This window comes from Dermochelys coriacea, chromosome 1 (genome assembly GCF_009764565.3).
Source record: "Dermochelys coriacea isolate rDerCor1 chromosome 1, rDerCor1.pri.v4, whole genome shotgun sequence".
Lineage (NCBI taxonomy): Eukaryota > Metazoa > Chordata > Testudines > Dermochelyidae > Dermochelys > Dermochelys coriacea.
The window spans coordinates 348,866,555-348,885,961 of NC_050068.2; the positions used below are offsets into that span (position 1 = coordinate 348,866,555).

A 19,407-nucleotide genomic window follows, 5' to 3' on the forward strand; every position below is an offset into this window, starting at 1 on the left:
TGTTTCTAATGGAGCTGCAATTCTAGTTGCTCTTTGTTGTGTGCCAGTGTTACCTTGGATATGGCACACTTTTGGGAATAGTGCTTAGTTAAGAGGTGTATCAGTACCAGCAGGGGATCATGGGAAACTTGCTTGTGCTGGTTTTATGTGGTATGACTTTTTCCCCTCTCCCTTGGTGTGGGAGGGTTTTGGGGAGGTCCTGAAAGACTATAAAAGTCTTTGCTATTAAAAACATCTAGTGCTAATGATTTAGATTCCATCTAAATGTTAGTTACTAGATGCCATACAAAATGTTAACTGTGAAAGCTGTGTGTTACTGTTTGGCTTTGCCCTCCAATTTCTAGTTGTAAAGCTGTAACTCAGTGGTCACCAACCGGTCGATCCTAGAGGATCTCCCAGTCGATAGCAGTCTCCGGCGGCGCAATGGGGCAGCCTGCCCCGGCCCCACGCTGCTCTCAGAAGTGGCCCCTGGAGGCAGGGGTCTCCCTCCGCATGCTGCTCCTACCTGCAACCACCACCCCCGCAGCTCCCATTGGCCGGGAACGTGGAGCTGTGGCCAATTGGAGCTGCTGGGGCAGTGCTTGCAGAGAGGGGCAGTGTGTGGAGCCATGTGCCCCCCGCCACTCCCCACAGGGGCCACAAGGGTGCATTGGTCCCTTCCGGGAGTGGTGTGGGGCCGGAGCAGGCAGGGAGCCTGCCTTAGCGGCAGCCACGCAACACCACCAATCTGGAGCCACTGGAGGTAAGTGTTGCCTGGCAGGAGGTTGCACCCCAGTGCTGAGCCCCCTTTTGCACCCCAAACCTCAGCCCTGAGCCCCTTCCCAGAGTCTGCACTCTGTATCTCCTCCTGCACTCCAACACTCTGCCCCAGCCCAGTGAAAGTGAGTGAGGGTGTGGGAGAGCGAGCAATGGAGAGAGGGGGGCAATGGAGTGAGTGAGGCCAGGTCTCAGGGAAGGGGTGGGGCCTCAGGGAAGAGGTGGGGTAGATCCTGAGTTGCCCTTAAATTCAAAAAGTGATCTTGGGCGTAAAAAGGTTGGAGACCACTGCTGTAACACACATGGGTCAAATGAAAATCAGTTACAACTCCCAAACCAGCTCGTCAAAGAATGCCAGATGGGGGAGAGTTTGAGTAGAGAAGAGATCTCTTCCTTTAGAAGACCCTGGCCACACCAACAGGGTCATGTTTGATACCTTTTCACTTCCGTAGTGTAATCATACTTCTCTGTTTGGCTGTTAACCCTGTGACAGGGCTTCTGGTTGCTCTGTGCTTCGCTCTCTTGGGATGATGATTCCCATTTTAAGGTTGTCATTCAAAAGGGGCATATGGAAGGATTATTCTGTAGTTCAGAATGAGCTATAGTCTCAATAAAAACAATCCTTGTCTGATTTCCAAAATAATCAGGCTGAAGTCTGGCGTAGAAGTTTTCAACACAGGGACCTTGTCCAATGGAAAGAGGGACAATTTATGATCAAACTTCACCCTTCAGAATAGAATAGAATATAGGAATGTTTGCTAGATCTCTGTTGCTCTATTCATATATTATTAAATGGACATGCCCAGTTCTGTTCAGTTGTCTCTAATCTTCCCCACCCCCAAACTTTAACCTTCCATGAAACAGATACCGTATGGAAGGAAATGTACATATGGAAATGATTCTACCTTGAAACTGAAACACAATTCTTTATATAAGTAGCGGCACTTCTTCTCCTTTCATGGCTGATGCCTTGTTACAGTAGATATGAGTTGTGTCCTCACTGGCAGTTGTTATGCTTTTTAAAAAATCTGTCCTTGTTCAAACAGGAATTTTGGGGAAGTTCTATGGCCTGTGTTATACAGGAGGTCAGACTAGATCAAGGGTTCTCAAACTGGGGGTTAGGACCCCTCAAGGGGTCACAAGGTTATTACATGGGGGGTCGTGAGCTGTCAGCCTCCCCCCAAACGCCACTTTGCTTCCAGCATTTATAATGGTGTTAAATATATAAGTGTTCTTAATTTATAAGGGGGGTCACACTCAGAAGCTTGCTATGTGAAAGGGGCCACCAGTACAAAAGTTTGAGAGCCATTGGGCTAGGTGATCACAGTGGACCCTTGTGGCCTTGGAATCTATGAATATAAGTGGTGTGTTAATCTTTTTAGAATGAACTATGGGTTTCTAACAGGAGAATATGTAGATGCTTAAACTAATTTAGGTTACTGTGTATTAGAGCTGCAGTATCCACTGACTGGCATTTGACCTTCTCTACTACAGGAGATCATGGTATAATCCACAGAGTTAAAGAAAATAAATAACTAGATAGCAGTGCTACCATGTATAAACCATACTGTAATAAGAAAAGGAGTACTTGTGGCACCTTAGAGACTAACAAATTTATTAGAGCATAAGCTTTCGTGAGCTACAGCTCACTCTAAGGTGCCACAAGTACTCCTTTTCTTTTTGCGAATACAGACTAACACGGCTGCTACTCTGAAACCTGTCATACTGTAATAGTTATCTTGCTTTTAGAATGAAGCCATCCCTAAATATGGAGTCAGAAGGAACTTTCATCCTGTCATGTTGGCAGGAGCTATTTGTGGGAGGAATTGGGGTCTTTTCCTTTTAGCATTGAGCAGGGATCAAATGGGCATATTTCTGTCTTTGCAGTGAGTGGTGGCCACTGATGGACTGTAGTCCTTACTGTCTTTTATTTGTTTCTGCATTAAGTTACTTTGAGTTCCTGTTTTAAGTTTAAATCCTATTTACTAGTACATCTGCTAAAATAAAGTAGCAAGTCTACTAGTAAACCAACTCTCCCCCTCCCCCCCCCCCCCAAAAAAAACACCCTTGTTGTTACATCAAGTCACCTTAGCAATGTTCTGGTAGATCCTTCCACCACCTCTATGGGTTGGTACAAAGCAGATGACTAAGTGGATAGGTCAGGAGTTGTGCTAGTTAAAGTACTTGGCAAATGTTTGGCATATTTGTACTATCAAAGTTCTTTGATTTGGTTTCAAGAAACAAAATGCTGAAAACTGGAGGCCGGGAGTCATTAGATGCAGGGGAAAAATCAGTCAATCTTAATTTTTTAGCCTAGATCTTGGGGAATTTGTCTGAATGGAAATTTAAAGATGACTTGCAAAGGAAACAAAATGTGGTTTTCCCCTTGCTGCTATGTGAAATGGTAAAAAGCATAAGGGAAAAAAAACTTTACAGTTAGAAGCTCAAATTCTGACTCTCCTGGTTTGTTTTTTTTATTTTTTTTTGTTTTGGGGTGGTTTTTCCTGGAACACTAGTAGGATTGTAACATCACAAGCATAAAGGAAGTGAAACATGATAGATTAAAGGGAAAATATTTTAGTAAGAGAGGGCAAGACTTCATATTCTTGATATTTAGGATTTAAAAACAAACTTTTTTTAGACCAAAGCTTTGGGCATGTATCCCTCAGAACAAAACTTGTTGGTTTTTCTTTGTAGGTCACTTCAAAAAAAGTGAATTTTTTAAAGTGAGAATAGTAATCATGTGGCAAAATTTTGTGTGCATAGTCCTAATGGCATCAAGAGGTGTGAATTCCTGTTTTGCTGAGCACTGGTTCCTGCACCAGAAACAGCCAGTGTGGCTGGCCTTTCACAGTGCTTATCACTTGTAATGCTCTTTAACATATAAACACTAATCACATCTGAAAGTATCCTCCATTGTTAAATATGCAGACTTGTGCCTTAAATAGCTGAGGTGTCCTACTGATCTCTTTAAAAAATAAGCTGAGTGGTATCTTTGCTGTCCTCCAAAATGTAAACACCTGTCATCCATCCAGCTGTCTTCCACTGGAACAACAGCAGTTGCACAAAGGTTCTTGAAAATATATGTAAGGAATGGGGTGGGGGGTGGGGGTGATCCTTAAAGTTCCAACAGTAATGAGGTGGACTGCCAGGGAGAGACTAGAACTCCAAAACTGAATTCAGACTTTTGCCAATTTGAGATATTTCAGCATCCCAAATATATTGCCTCTTCTGGACAGGAACTGAAGGAACTGACTGTTTGTACAGCATCCTGAACAATAGAACCTTGATCTTGATTCAAAGTCTGTGTTACTGTAATGCTATCACCCCCCTCACCCCCATAATTAAAAAAAACAAACCCTCAGTTGGCCCTGGCACTTATGGCATGCTCTGACTCACCGTACAGGAGTTTGCAACAAAAATCCTCTCCCTGTTTCCCTCTTTAGCAAGCCCTTCATAACTGATATTTCTAATGAGGTTTGTTTTCCAGATTGTCAATTAAAATTTTTCGACACTTCAAATTGTTAAAATTCTCAAGTATCTCAGACAAGGATAATTATCTTCAGGACTTAGTCTCCTCTTCACTTTTTTCAGTATTGAGCTAAAACTTTTGAGCCTCTTATCCATTACAAAAAAACCTGAACTGCATCTAGGCTTTTGGTACTGTCTGCTGGGCATGGCTACACTGGAAACTTCAAAGTGCTGTTGGGGGAACGCTCCTGCAGCAGCGCTTTGAAATGCGAATGTGGTTGCAAGCGAGCACTGGGGGAGAGCTCTCCCAGTGCTCCTGGTAATCCACCTCCACGAGGGGATTAGCTCTGAGTGCTGGGAGTGTGGCTCCCAGCTCTCGGAGCTTGTCTACACTAGTGCTTTAAAGGGCTCAAACTTGCTGTGCTCAGGGGGGGTGATTTTTCACACCCCTGAGCTAGCAAGTTAGAGTGCTATAAAATGTAAGTGTAGACAAGCCTGCTGACTTTTTACTAACTGAATATGACACAGTAAAATTCTTATCTTTAGATAAAGACACTGAAACCAGCAAGGGCAAAAAAATCTCTGGGGGCTAGTGGAAACAAAATAAACCCAGGTCTCTTGAACAGTTTTCATTTTTAAGCCTTGTAGGATGTTTGTATTACAAATGAATGAAATAGTGAAATTTCACTATTAGTGAAATAGGAGACTCATGATGCTTCCTTTGCAGATCCCCATTGTAGGAGTTGTAAGCCCTGCTATGCAAGCCAAGAAAACACTTCAAAGTAGTATAACCCTTAGTCAATATTCTGGAACAAAGAATGTAAAAAGCCTCTGTCCTCTAATCATTTTATTTCTCTTTCTGGTGATCTGAGCCCTCTCCCTGGGTCTGACTATTGTTAGGATTTGGCAAGTTTTAGCTATATAGAGACTAAATCAGTGTTTCTTTTTTCAGAGTAGCAGCCGTGTTACTCCTGTTTTTTGCGGATACAGACTACTTGTGGCACCTTAGAGACTAACAAATTTATTACAGCATAAGCTTTCGTGGGCTACAGCCGACTTCATCAGATGCATAGAACGGAACATGTGTATATATATGCATACAGATAAGTTGGAAGTTACCATACAAACTGTGAGAGGCTAACTTGTCTGTTCAAATGAACATGGAGCAGGAAATTAGGTCTAAGAGTTGGTGGGTTTGCCCCATAAATTGTCCACTTTCAGACAAGAGTCCTCCATGGTCAATGGTGATAAAGTGTTGTTTATCCTTCACATAACACAACCACCAGACGTCACCCAATGAAATTAATAGGCAGCAGGTTTAAAACAAACAAAAGGAAGTACTTCTTCATACAATGCACAGCAACCTGTGGAACTTATTGCCGGGGCTGTTGTAAAGGTCAGAACTATAATGGGGCTCAAAAAAGAATGAGACGCATTCATGGAGAATAGGTCCGTCAATGGCTATTAGCCAAGACTATCAGGGACACAACCCCGTGCTCTGGGTATCCATAGCCTCTGACTGTCGGAAGCTGGGATTGGATGACGGGTTGGATCACTCAGTAATTGCCTGCTCTGTTCTGTTCCCTCTGAAGCACCTGGGATTGGCCACTGTGAGAGAAGACAGGATACTGACACCAGTGGTCTGACACAGTATGGCTATTTTTATGTTCTTATGTGCTTGAAAAATTTGGGTGAGGCACTCAACAGGATTGCTTTCTGTGCAGATTGTATACCCAGTGTATGATGAAAAGGTAGTTGGTCTCAAGGTCTGTTTACAGAGTAAGCCTTGAGTACTCCTGGACACTCTCCTGAAAGAGATGTCTCAGGTTTGATTCAAAGTATATGGCATCACAAGACTCTAAGAAATCCTTGAATTAATGTCTTAGATCCTTCACTGACAGATATGAGGACATATTTAGATTTGTCTTGAGATGGATCCAAAGTCATAGGATCCTTTTTCGGCAGGTTGAGCTGTTCAGTCTTTGAGAGGCTCAAAACATTCCTTCAGTGCCTCTGAAAATGAGGCAACATAGGCAGGCATGCTGAGGATCCAGCAGCAGGAACTACTCCCCAGCAGGTTGGTTCTGATTGTGCCTTGGCACAGGTGGACTCCTTTGGATCCTGCAGGTCCAAAAAGTGGCAGGATGTTCTTGAATCTGAGGCAGCCATTCACTTGTTGGAGCCTTTGGAGCTGTCTTCTCATTTAAGATTTGGTTTTAAGGCTGTGGAAAGATGTCTGAAAGCAAATAATTAGGTCAGAGTCTGAATTCTTCACTCATCAGATCTGGTGTTTTAGCTATAGTTGAATTTTCTCTGGAACGATTGATCACCCCTTAGGGACACAGTCCTGTCTGATACAGTACCTTCTGGTCCTTCTCAACATGATTTATGTTTTGTTCTTTATCTGAATAGATTTCTCCCTAGTGATTGTACACTTGGGAGGATTTTCAATTATGGCTCCACTTTGACAGCGTAGTAAGATCAACAGTTGTCCCTTAATATGAATTCTTGTTAGCTTGCTATCAGAACTTTTCATGCCAGCCTTTCTGAGCTGGTGAGGCAGCAATATTAGCTACCTAAAGTGGTGGTCTTCCTGCTACTTCATCACAGGAGCCATTACAGGACTCGACCTATGTTGTTTGCCGCTCTGACTTTTCAGGTGCCATCTGAAAACAATGTTTCCCTCCTGCAATAACAGTCCTTTAAAGATTTTGACTTAACACTTGCGGTTACAAGATCAACTCTTAATAGAATATTTTTGATGCTGAGGGTGACTGTTCTGAAGTAAATAGACTTCACAGCATGTGGTCTGCTGGATAGAGCTGGGAGCTTGGGAAGTCCCTAATTCTAGTTCTTTTTGTCGCTCAGTAGCTGTTGTAAGTTTTCTAACTTGATTTGAACCAATCAATAAAATGGGTTTACTTATGTCACCAGGATGTATGGAGGATTGTTTGCACAGTGCCTTGAAGAAAGGGTGCAAGCATAAATATTTGTTTTAGCATACTGTTGAGTAGAGAAGCTTCCTGTGTATTGGTGGTGCTGGGAGCTCTAAGAGGACAGCCTGAAGCATCTCGCGTGTAAAAATGGAAATTCTCTCCATGTTGTGCATTTCTTTTAGTCTGAAGGAATGTTTTGATCCTTATAGTGCTTAGCTTCTCTCATCAGAGGCTTTCAAAGTGCTTTGCAATGGTGGTTCCCCATTTGTAAAAATAGGGGATATACTTAAGGTACATAAGTAACTAACTGAAGTTCATATGGGAGTAGAAGTTGGGTTCCCTTACTGTTAATTCTCCTGATGCCTCCCTCATAACTCATGTATTAAAATTAGTGATTAAAAGCAATTGCTGTTGTGTCATATTCATGATCCATTAACACTGCTTTATATTGGAATACTTCAGCAAACTAGGAGACTGAAACATCACTGTTAATTGTTTTAACTTGTTACTGAATCCAAAGCTTTTTGCCTTTCAGTGCTGTATTCCCTTCTCCACAAAGCACTGGCTGCTCTGATTTTTTGTAAGTTAACATAACTTAATGTTTAAAAATAGTTCTCTTTTAGTGTTGTACCAGCACATCATAATCGGCCCCTCTACCATCTCTCTAGAGACCTCTAGGTTTTTTTGGCATTGCAAATCAAATTAACATTAGATTGCCATAATTTGCATTCTTTCAGTGGGAGGCCATCTGAAAGAACTAAAGGCAGCCAAGTAGAATTGAATGCACCAGGACTTGCTATTGTCATGGAAGAGGCATGGGAAAAATTCTGCTTAAAAGTATAAACAGTTAATACCAACTTAAACTAAAATGTGATTGGCAAGAAAAGTTGCACTCTTCCTGTTTAGTGGATGTTGCCCCAATGCATTTGAGGGGAAGAGGGTTGTCTTTAAACCAGGCCCTCAACCCATCAAGGATGGTGCTCCTATGGTTCAGTGACTTCAGTGTGGGCAAGTGCAATCAAGGTTTCAGCTACCGTTTGTTTCTAAATTTTAATTCCCCTGCTCAGCTGCATACTAGTCACTAAGGTGGTGCCAACAAAGAGTTCAGTTTTTAATGAAAGCATAGATTCTTGAGAAACAGATAGCAATGGTCCGTCCTCCCCAACTCAGAGAGAGCTTCCTGGAGTTTTCAAGTTCTGAACACTGTTACCACCACAATGTTAAAGAGAAAAGTTAAAGGAAGGCTACTTTGTTCTACTTAACATGGGGGTGAGGGGTGGAGGCAGGGAACTCCCTTTAACGCTTGTGGAACTAACGTCCATTAATAATTGGATTGTTCAAATATATTTCAAGGATATTAAATTTTATGTCTGTAAAGATCAGTGGTTCTCAACCTAGTTACCATTGTGGGCCGCATCCCATACTACCTGTATGGCCCTGAGGATCTCACATGGGCCGCAGCTGTGGGCCGATTGGGCCGTGAATTGAGAACCACTGGTAAAGATATTCTGAATATTAAGTTTTAGACTGTTCAGTGTGCCAGGTTTCCAGTAAGGATCATGACTATTTGAGTTAACATGTTGTCATCTAGACTTAACATTTTCCTTTACTTAATACATCAGTATTGAGAGCAAACATGAAGTTACAATCCTAGGAGGACTCAATGAATTCGTAGTGAAGTTTTATGGACCACAAGGAAGTAAGTATATGTCCTGTGCCTCATTATGATGCCTTTTTTCATAGTTAAAACGTTTCATGATGGTTTTAGGAAAAACAGAAGCAAATGGCCAAGTACTACATCAGTTGTCCATATGTAGTAACTGGGAGCACCCAGAAAATCTGGAAACTGCAAGTTGGAGCAAGGGGTCAAGGGATGCCATTGCACTTAGGTTGCATCTTGACCACAACCTGTCCAATTTCTCCAGCTGACAATAGGGGAAGGTGGGGATGAGAGCAGAATTTCAAACCTTAATATTGGGTGAACGTCATCCTCTCTCATATCTGAACGACAGGTTGGTAGTTTTGAGTGATGTGCAAAGCCACAGCATTATCTTAAAATAGAGCTTAAATTTCAAAGGTCCTGAGTGGCGCCACTCGTGGGACTCGGCACCTTGGAAAATATGGCCTGTCAGTTGAATTTTATAAAGTGCTTGTAGACAAGATCGAAGGCAAAGATAGATTTTTTCCAAAAGAATTAGCTCTCTTGCTGGATCTCTAATGTGTCTTAAATTAGTAATGCCTCTCAGGATAAGTAGATTATTCTAACTTTTGTGGTCTGAATAAGACTCTGGGGCCTTTGTGCTGAAAACTAATGTAGTATCTGTTAAAATCAGAGCCCCAATATAGACCAGTACCCTTCACATCTTAGGGGAATGGCCATTACTATAGGGCTTTCTATCTGTGCTCTGTGTCAAAGAAAGGAGGTTTGACAAGAGGGCTTATTCTAAATGGTAATTATTTTTCCAGGTCTTTTTTTACTTAATGCCATTGTGCTTTTATTCTAGGCAGAGTTCTGCAGTATGTCTAACACCTGCATTTTTCTCTGATTGCAGCACCATATGAAGGTGGAGTGTGGAAAGTTAGAGTGGACCTTCCTGATAAATACCCTTTCAAATCCCCATCTATAGGTAACAATCATCACTTGCAATCTAAATCTATCTTGTTGCTCATGTAGTAGAAAACTACTATTTTATAGCATTTTCACAAATTAAGATATACTAGCAATTAGTGTAATTTTTCATTCGTTTTTATGTAGCGACTTTACTGAAGTCAGAGACCTTCTGCAGGTTTCTGATAACCTTAATGTTAAAGCATAATACTAACATTAAAGTATAGAAGGATGGTCTTGTACTTAAATTACTGAACTGGGATTCAGAAAGTCTGGATTCAGTCCCTGACTGAGGGCTACAGACTTTTCTGTGACATTTGGCAAGTTACCATCTCAGTTCCCCATCAGGAAAGTATCCCCATTTTTACAATCCCACAGCATTGTAAAGATAAATTAATTAATGTTTGAGAAGCTCAGGTGCTTACAGTGAATGCAGTTGGGTGTACTCACAGGTATGTAAATAGCATTATTTATTAATGTGTCCTATGGTCTGTGCTCTTTATGCTACAATGTGCATTCTTGGATTGACCTCAGATTCAGAAGTAGGCTGTCAGTGACCTTCTTTCCAGGAGCATGATTTGGAGGCCTGAAATGCAGAAGCTGAAGCCTGGTTTTACTGATCACCTTGGTTTTACTAATGACAGTGTTCTTGTAGTACGTGAAACAATGTAGGTCTCTGTTGCTGCTATGATCAGAATAGCAGCAACGCTATAAAATTGGGTCATGCCCATTTGGCTGAAGTAGTAATTATCCTTGTTCATGTTGAACAAATCAATATCTTGGTAAGGCAAAGTTTTTATTTTAGGGCATGTCCATTATGTCTTTCAGTCTTGAATAGCAGTGATCTAATTTCAGTATTTTTAAACTTCTCCAGTAGTTTGAAAATGATGAATAAAAAATAGCTTATATTGTTTGAAAAACTGAATCAAATACAGCTACATGATTAGGTTTCAACATCCCTTTCTTGGATTATGAAATAGGTGCTGCTAACTCATGGAGTGACATGGTAATTGCCCATTGAAAGGGCAGACTTGTAGTTCAATCCACTGAAGTATTTTGATGAGTCTTCCATCTAAAGAACTGAGAACAGCTTGAGGAAAATTGATATGGAAACTTGACAAAGTGGGTTGGAATAGATGGGTCCCTTCCAATCCCAACATCCTGATTTGAAGACAGTGGGTATTTGCTGATTACTTAATACTCTTATGTGGGGTCTGTCTTATTTAAAATCTTTGCCTCTTGCATGCAAACTAATCTTTCTGGTCCTTCATATTAACTGTGCCCATTGTGTATAGACAGTGTCATTATTCCCCATCTTGTATCTTTATCTTACTTTTATATAAAAATTTTTATATGCACATCTAATCTGAATAACCATATGATCTTATGCTACCGCTGTTGGCCTTCCTCTCACTGTCTACCTGTAACACCGACAGACCTCGGTTGTCTGCAGGTGGGATCGAACCTGGGATCTCTGAAGCTTAGTGTATGAATCTCTACTGCATGAGCTAAAAGCCACATGGCTCCTAGCCAAGGCTGTGGCAGATTGATCAATCTCTAGATCATTGGTTCTCAACCTATTTACCATTGTGGGCCACATATGTAGCTCTGTGTTATATGGGCTGCATTCACACAGTGTATATATACTACCTGTACATCTTCAAAAAATGTTTACTATTATATGACAGCAATATGTTTCAAATCAATACAATACCTTTCATTTCAACACTGGCAAATGTCTATCAAGAGCTTTTTAAATTAGCAAAATAAGTCAAAACATTAACTCTTCAAATTAACTTACTGTAAGGGTGGCATGGCATGGTGTTTGCCATCCTCACTTCAGCGCTGTAGTTGGGCTGAGTGCCCAGAGAGTGCAGCTGCGGAGCCTACGGGGAGCCCTGGCCAGGGCTGGGTACCCCCCAGACAGGGAATGTCCCCCATCACACAACTCCCCTGGGACTGTTCCCTCAGGCATCCAGACCTCTCCCTCCCCCTTCCCCCCAACACTGGGCTGGTTTACATGGCTTCCCTGCAGAGAGAGGGTGCCCTGTCCAGTACAGAATGGCTCTCCCAGGGATAGCCCCCTCCAGCATCTAGTTCCCCATCCAGGGACTGCACCCCAGCATCTCCCAGCCCCCTTTCCCAAGGACTGCCCCTAGCACTCAACCCCCCCATCCAGGGATTGTGCCCCAGTATCTAGCCCTTCATCCAGGGACTGCCACCAGTCCCCGCACCTAGTTTGTCCCCCCATGCACCACCTTCCCAATGCCCACTGGTCTCTTACCTCAATTGCAGGTAGGATGACCAGATGTCCCGATTTTATAGGGACAGTCCCAATATTTGGGGCTTTTGCTTATATAGGTGCCTGTTACCCCCACCCCGTCCCAATTTTTCACACTTGCTATCTGGTCAGCCTAATTGCAGGTAGCTCAGTTGCTCTGCCTGCCTGCCACTGCAGTTCTAGTGCTGGGGAGCCTGCTTAAGCCAGGGTCACTCGACCTGCGGGATGGGGGTGTGCTGAGCATCCTGGCCTCCTGCTGGGCCCATTCCTGCTGGGCGGGAGGAGGGGGATGAGGCTGAGCCCAATCCTGTGCTGCCCCATTTTTGCAACCAGCTCTGTGCCTAGCTTTGTGCCCAGGGCAAGTACCCTTCCCATCCTTTCCTAGTTATGGTGCTCAGGATGTCACATGGGCTATAGGTATGTGCTGATTGGGCTGCGGGTTGAGAACCACTGCTCTACATGGTCTAGGTGCCACTAGAGGGGGGACAGTGCCACACCAAGCAGGCATAGGTTATATGTCCACCCTGGAGTTGTATCTTTTCAATTGTAAACTCTTCAGGTTGGGGCCTGTCTCTCTGAGAAGTGCAAAACACCCAAAATTGTGCTATAAAATCATTCTCCCATCAGATCAGACTCCCACCCCCAAAACCCACCTTAAATGACCGTATCAGTTTGCAGACTATAAGTATAGGGCATTGCCATGCCAGCAATCTTAGATGTGAGTGAGAGGCTGCCCTAGACAAATTGCAGTAAGTGCACAACCTCTGCCTATCTTATTTAATTTAACACATTGATAAAGTTTAATTCCAAAGTGTAATTCTACTCTGAAAACTCTCACTCAACGGATCTGCTCCTTGCATGTATTGGAGTCATGCTGCTGACTTAGCTGCAAAAATAAGTTTTGCTCCCATAAGCCCTGTAGAGCCTACATGTCTAAAAGTAAGCCAGATTCTGTTCCTTGTAAATCAGTTGTTTGCTAAGTTCCAGGCCATTACACTGAGGATAGTGACATTGCACTGGTGGTGTTGAGGACAGTATTTCTCCTGGACAACTTTTAGTACTGGTTGTGCTATGAAAGATAGAAAACAACCTGGCATCAGAGACTGAAGTAGCCTGAATTAGCAGAGCTGACAATTAGAACATCTTTTTGCTTCCAAATGGAGCATGTTTGATTGTAAGTTCATAGTTCATTGTCTTGATGAGTTTCTCAGTATCCCATTCTTACCTCACCAGATACCCTCTTGCACTCGTACTCTGCCTCACAAATACTCACTTGTGGCTGCCAAAGCTCCTCATCCCCCATTGAAGTGTCTGCTGCTCTGGGGTCCATCCTCTCCTCTTCTTTGGAGAAGGCTGCTAGCAGCCCAGGTTACCAGCTGGGCAGAGTGGCATTGCAGAGTCTCCAGGCTGAATAAATCATAGAATTGTAGGGCTGAAAGGGACCTTGACAGGTCAACTAGTCAAGTCCCCTACACTGAGGCAGGACTAAGTATTATCTAGACCGCCCCGATAGGCGTCTAATCAGCTCTTAAATACCTCCAGTGTTGGAGATTCAACAGTCTCCCTAGGGAATTGAGGAATGCTAAGATCTCTGTTTGGTTTAGTCCAGGGGTCTCAAACATGTGGGCCGCATGCGGCCCGCGGAGCTATTTGCTGCGGCTTGCCAAGCTCCCTGTGCCCCCATCCCAGTTATTTCCTATGGCTACCAAGCTCTCCTGCCCTGCCAGCTCGCCGTGTCCCCCCTCCTCTACCTACCTCCAGGCTCTTCCCACTGCCAAACAGTTGTTTGGCGGCAGTTAGCTGTTTCCAGGAGGGAGGGGGAGGAGCGGGGAATCGGGTGCTCGGGGAGGAGGTGGAGAAGAGGCGAGGCAGGGGTTGGAATAGGGGCAGAGTTGGGGTGGGGACTTTGGGGAAGGGGTTGGAATGGGGGTGGGGAAGGGGTAGGAAGAGGCAGGGCGGGGCAGGGCCTCATGGAAGGGGTGGAGTGGGGGCTGGGTCAGGGGCAGTCAGTGATGTGGCCCTTGGGCCAATGTATTAGTCTTCATGCTGCCCGCCTGGTAACCTGGTTACCTTGAGATCCCTGGTTTAGTCTCAGACCTGGCACAGTGAGCTGAATTCCTATCAGCTGCTCAGCACAGGAACTTCTGGGAGGAGGGAGCTTCAGCTGGGAATGAAATCAGGCAATCACTGTCAGGGGGAGAGTACAGAAGACACTAGTATCTAGAGGAGGCAATAAGGCAGCTGAAACAGGGAGGTTTGTGTTTTCTTTGGGTTACGTTTCTGCCACCTTTTTATTCCTGCACCTCAGTCTGGTTTATAGGCCAGAGCCAGAGCTGAGTGAACTTCTGGCCCTTCGCTCCAGGGACAGTAAGATTTCAATATAATGTTCCTGTGGAGAGAGGGAGAAAGTACTTCGAGTCATTCTCTAGTAACCAATCTAACTGATACAGGAGTGGTGGAAGCTTTGGGGGAGCTGTGTCCAGTCAGCTTCCACAAGAGGCTGTGTCAGATTGGAAGGAGGCTAGTGAGTGAGAGAGAGAGAGAGAGAGAGAGAGAGAAGAAACACGGCAGTAATCTACGACTGGGTTGTGTGCAGTTCAGCCAATGGTAATCTCTTCAGCTCCCATGAGGCAAGAGGCTGAAGACACTATTTGCTCTACCCCAAGCCTGGGATCACTAGAATTTGGGGAAATGAATGAATATGGTTTAACTGGCAAGATTCTTCTCTGGTTTAGTCTAACTAGTTTACTGATCTGTAACAAAAGGAGAAAAGGCAAGATAATTTCAGTGTGATGGAGATTCCTATAAACAGATAACATGACTGTCATTGCACTCACTAGAGCACTAGGGATATGGATTACATTACGCCAGTTGCATGCAGAAGGCAGTGTAAATTGTCTGTGTAAATCAGTGGATCATAGGGTACAAAATGTGAGCGAGTCCAAACAGCAAAAATTAAGATGTTTGTACACCAATGCGAGGAGTCTAGGTAACAAAATGGAGGAACTAGAGCTACTGGTGCAGGAAGTGAAACCAGATATTATAGGGATAACAAACATGGTGGAATAGTAGTCATGACTGGACTACAGGTATTGAAGGGTATGTGCTGTTTAGGAAAGACAGAAACAAAGGTAAAAGGGGTGGAGTAGCATTGTATATCAATGATGAGGTAGAATGTAAAGAAATAAGAAGCGATGCAATGGATAAGACAGAGTCCGTCTGGGCAAAAATTACATTGGGGAAGAAAACTAGTAAAGCCTCTCCTACGATAGTGCTTGGGGTGTGCTATAGACCTCCGGGATCTAATTTGGATATGGATAGAGCCCTTTTTAACGTCTTTAATCAAGTAAATACTAATGGAAACTGCGTGATCATGGGAGACTTTAACTTCCCAGATATAGACTGGAGGACCAGTGCTAGTAATAATAATAGGGCTCAGATTTTTCTAGATGCGATAGCTGATGGATTCCTTCATCAAGTAGTTGCTGAACCGACTAGAGGGGATGCCATTTTAGATTTAATTTTGGTGAGTAGCGAGGACCTCATAGAAGAAATGGTTGTAGGGGACAATCTTGGCTCAAGTGATCATGAGCTAATTCAGTTCAAACTAAATGGAAGGATTAACAAAAATAAATCTGCAACTAGGGTTTTTGATTTCAAAAGGGCTGACTTTCAAAAATTAAGGAAATTAGTTAGGGAAGTGGATTGGACTGAAGAACTTACGGATCTAAAGGTAGAGGAGGCCTGGGATTACTTTAAATCAAAACTGCAGAAGCTATCGGAAGCCTGTATCCCAAGAAAGGGGAAAAAATTCATAGGAAGGAGTTGTAGACCAAGCTGGATGAGCAAGCATCTTAGAGAGGTGATTATGAAGAAGCAGAAAGCATACAGGGAGTGGAAGATGGGAGGGATCAGCAAGGAAAGCTACCTAATTGAGGTCAGAACATGTAGGGATCAAGTGAGACAGGCTAAAAGTCGAGTAGAGTTGGACCTTGCAAAGGGAATTAAAACCAATAGTAAAAGATTCTATAGCCATATAAATAAGAAGAAAACTAAGAAGGAAGAAGTGGGGCCGCTTAACACTGAGGATGGAGCGGAGGTTAAAGATAATCTAGGCATGGCCCAATATCTAAACAAATACTTTGCCTCAGTCTTTAATAAGGCTAAAGAGGATCTTGGGGATAATGGTAGCATGACAAATGGGAAGGAGGATATAGAGGTAGATATTACCATATCAGAGGTAGAAGCGAAACTGAAACAGCTTAATGGGACTAAATCGGGGGGCCCAGATAATCTTCATCCAAGAATATTAAAGGAATTGGCACCTGAAATTGCAAGCCCATTAGCAAGAATTTTTAATGAATCTGTAAACTCAGGAATAGTACCGAATGATTGGAGAATTGCTAATATAGTTCCTATTTTTAAGAAAGGAAAAAAAAGTGATCCGGGTAACTACAGGCCAGTTAGTTTGACATCTGTAGTATGCAAGGTCCTGGAAAAAATTTTGAAGGAGAAATTAGTTAAGGACATTGAAGTCAATGGTAAATGGGACAAAATACAACATGGTTTTACAAAAGGTAGATCGTGCCAAACCAACCTAATCTCCTTTTTTGAAAAAGTAACAGATTTTTTAGATAAAGGAAATGCAGTGGATCTAATTTACCTAGATTTCAGTAAGGCCACATGGCCTTAGTAAGAGTAGACCTTCAGTAAGGCCACAGTAAGACAGTGCCACATGGGGAATTATTAGTTAAATTGGAGAAGATGGGGATCAATATGAACATCAAAAGGTGGATAAGGAATTGGTTAAAGGGGAGACTGCAACGGGTCCTACTGAAAGGCGAACTGTCAGGTTGGAGGGAGGTTACCAGTGGAGTTCCTCAGGGATCGGTTTTGGGACCAATCTTATTTAATCTTTTTATTACTGACCTTGGCACAAAAAGTGGGAGTGTGCTAATAAAGTTTGCAGATGATACAAAGCTGGGAGGTATTGCCAATTCGGAGAAGGATCGGGATATTATACAGGAGAATCTGGATGACCTTGTAAACTGGAGTAATAGTAATAGGATGAAATTTAATAGTGATAAGTGTAAGGTTATGCATTTAGGGATTAATAACAAGAATTTTAGTTATAAGTTGGGGACGCATCAATTAGAAGTAACGGAAGAGGAGAAGGACCTTGGAGTATTGGTTGATCATAGGATGACTATGAGCTGCCAATGTGATATGGCTGTGAAAAAAGCTAATGCGGTTTTGGGATGCATCAGGAGAGGCATTTCCAGTAGGGATAAGGAGGCTTTAGTACCGTTATACAAGGCACTGGTGAGACCTCACCTAGAATACTGTGTGCAGTTCTGGTCTCCCATGTTTAAAAAGGATGAATTCAAACTGGAGCAGGTACAGAGAAGGGCTACTAGGATGATCCGAGGAATGGAAAACTTGTCTTATGAAAGGAGACTTAAGGAGCTTGGCTTGTTTAGCCTAACTAAAAGAAGGTTGAGGGGAGATCTGATTGCTCTCTATAAATATATCAGAGGGATAAATATAGGAGAGGGAGAGGAATTATTTCAGCTCAGCACCAATGTGGACACAAGAACAAATGGGTATAAACTGGCCACCAGGAAGTTTAGACTTGAAATCAGACGAAGGTTTTTAACCATCAGAGGAGTGAAGTTTTGGAATAACCTTCCAAGGGAAGCAGTGGGGGCAAAAGATCTATCTGGTTTTAAGATTCTACTCGATAAGTTTATGGAGGAGATGGTATGATGGGATAATGGGATTTTGGTAAGTAATTGATCTTTAAATATTCAGGGTAAATAGGCCAAATCCCCTAAGATGGGATATTAGATGGGATGGGATCTGAGTTACTATAGAAAATTCTTTCCTGGGTATCTGGCTGGTGAATCTTGCCCATGCGCTCAGGGTTTAGCTGATTGCCATATTTGGGGTCGGGAAGGAATTTTCCTCCAGGGCAGATTGGAGAGGCCCTGGAGGTTTTTTTTTGCCTTCCTCTGTAGCATGGGGCATGGTTGACTGGAGGGAGGCTTCTCTGCTCCTTGAAGTTTTGAACCATGATTTAAGGACTTCAATAGCTCAGACCTGGGTGAGGTTTTTCATAGGAGTGGGTGGGTGACATTCTGTGGCCTGCGCTGTGCAGGAGGTCGGACCAGATGATCAGAATGGTCCCTTCTGACCTTAGTATCTATGAATCTATATAAAATAGAACCAGTTTCCTTTTCTCCTTAATAAATTATATCTTTTATGTTGAAACTTTAAAACGAGTGCTCTTTTCGCAGCTTTCCCTGTTTCTCTCTAGCGCTCTGGAAGAACTTGGGTGTATAGTCACATTCCAGTTCACATTAACGGTTTCTAAAACTTGAATGACCACTTTTTTCCAACAAAGTAGCATAGTGGCTTGGGGAAGTGTATTGAGTGTTCCAAGGTGCTCTTGATGAAGTGTTTAGTCCTTCCTGTGCTTAAAGTGGACTCCAATAGACAGTTTCCAACCTTTTAGAAACCAGTTTGTTCCAACATGGCACAGAGTAAGGTACACAAGAATTTGACCCACCACACTATTGGGAGCTTCAATATATTCTCCTTAGAGAAGTGTAACTAAAATAACTTAGTTCAGTTTGTTAAACAGGGGTTGGGCCAGGTTAGTACCCAGAAGGTGAACCTCAATGGAAAATCCAGGTGCTTCAAGAAGTGGTATAGATAATTCATATGTTGCTCTTCTTGGTTTAATATTAAACCAGTGCTCCAGGCAAGTATTAGTGACTTTGTGTTGCTGGAGAATCTTTCAGAATAGATTTAAAACTGAAATCCTGTTTGCTTGTCTTTGAAGATTATATGGCACATCTTGCAGGAGAAATATTAGCCCTGGTGTGGTACCTGCTTTCCAGTTTTGGTCATTGTTTGCCTTATGTAACTGAATGTGTGTAAGCAATTACTTCCTTTCCTACTCAGCTTTGTAATGTTGTGCTGTGTTAAATAATTCCTCACCCCAGAGGTGGCACTCTCCCAAGTGCTTCCCATTTATAGCTTATAAAGCATCCTGGGCTCTTCCTGCATGAAAGGAGCAATAGAAATGGAAGTTGTCATCACTAATGCATTTGCAGCTTTCATTATCTTGGCCTGTGGGTACCTGCCACCTACTTCTGACTATGCATATTCATGTTATCTTTGTGCCTGTCAGATAACTCGCTGAAGTTACCAGGCCCAAAATAGTTTTGATGCAAGATCTGATTTTTCTTTCAAAGCAAAGTGCATATTTTATCAGAAACTGGCATTTCCTTTTAGAATGCATGCATATAAGCCCAACATCCTTGTGTCCGGCTGTGACTCTGAACTTGAAG

The 19,407-nt window shown here is 42.9% G+C and overlaps 1 protein-coding gene across 5 annotated transcripts in view; it reads left to right on the top strand.

Moving 5' to 3' along the window:
- Positions 1 to 19,407, top strand: part of UBE2H (ubiquitin conjugating enzyme E2 H) — a 76,141-nt gene that overhangs the window by 26,261 nt on the left and 30,473 nt on the right. For 4 of the 5 annotated variants that reach the window (XR_005295730.2, XR_006276231.1, XM_038422516.2 and 1 more), the window contains exons 2-3: positions 8,786 to 8,862; positions 9,716 to 9,790. Coding sequence is in view for 3 of the 5 variants with exons in the window: in XM_038422516.2 (XP_038278444.1) it covers positions 8,786 to 8,862; positions 9,716 to 9,790 (152 nt within the window). In the remaining 2 variants the exon portion in view is untranslated. Of the gene's footprint in view, positions 1 to 8,785; positions 8,863 to 9,715; positions 9,791 to 10,751; positions 10,946 to 19,407 lie in introns of those variants that run through there. The other variant, XM_043499469.1, reaches the window with a different exon arrangement.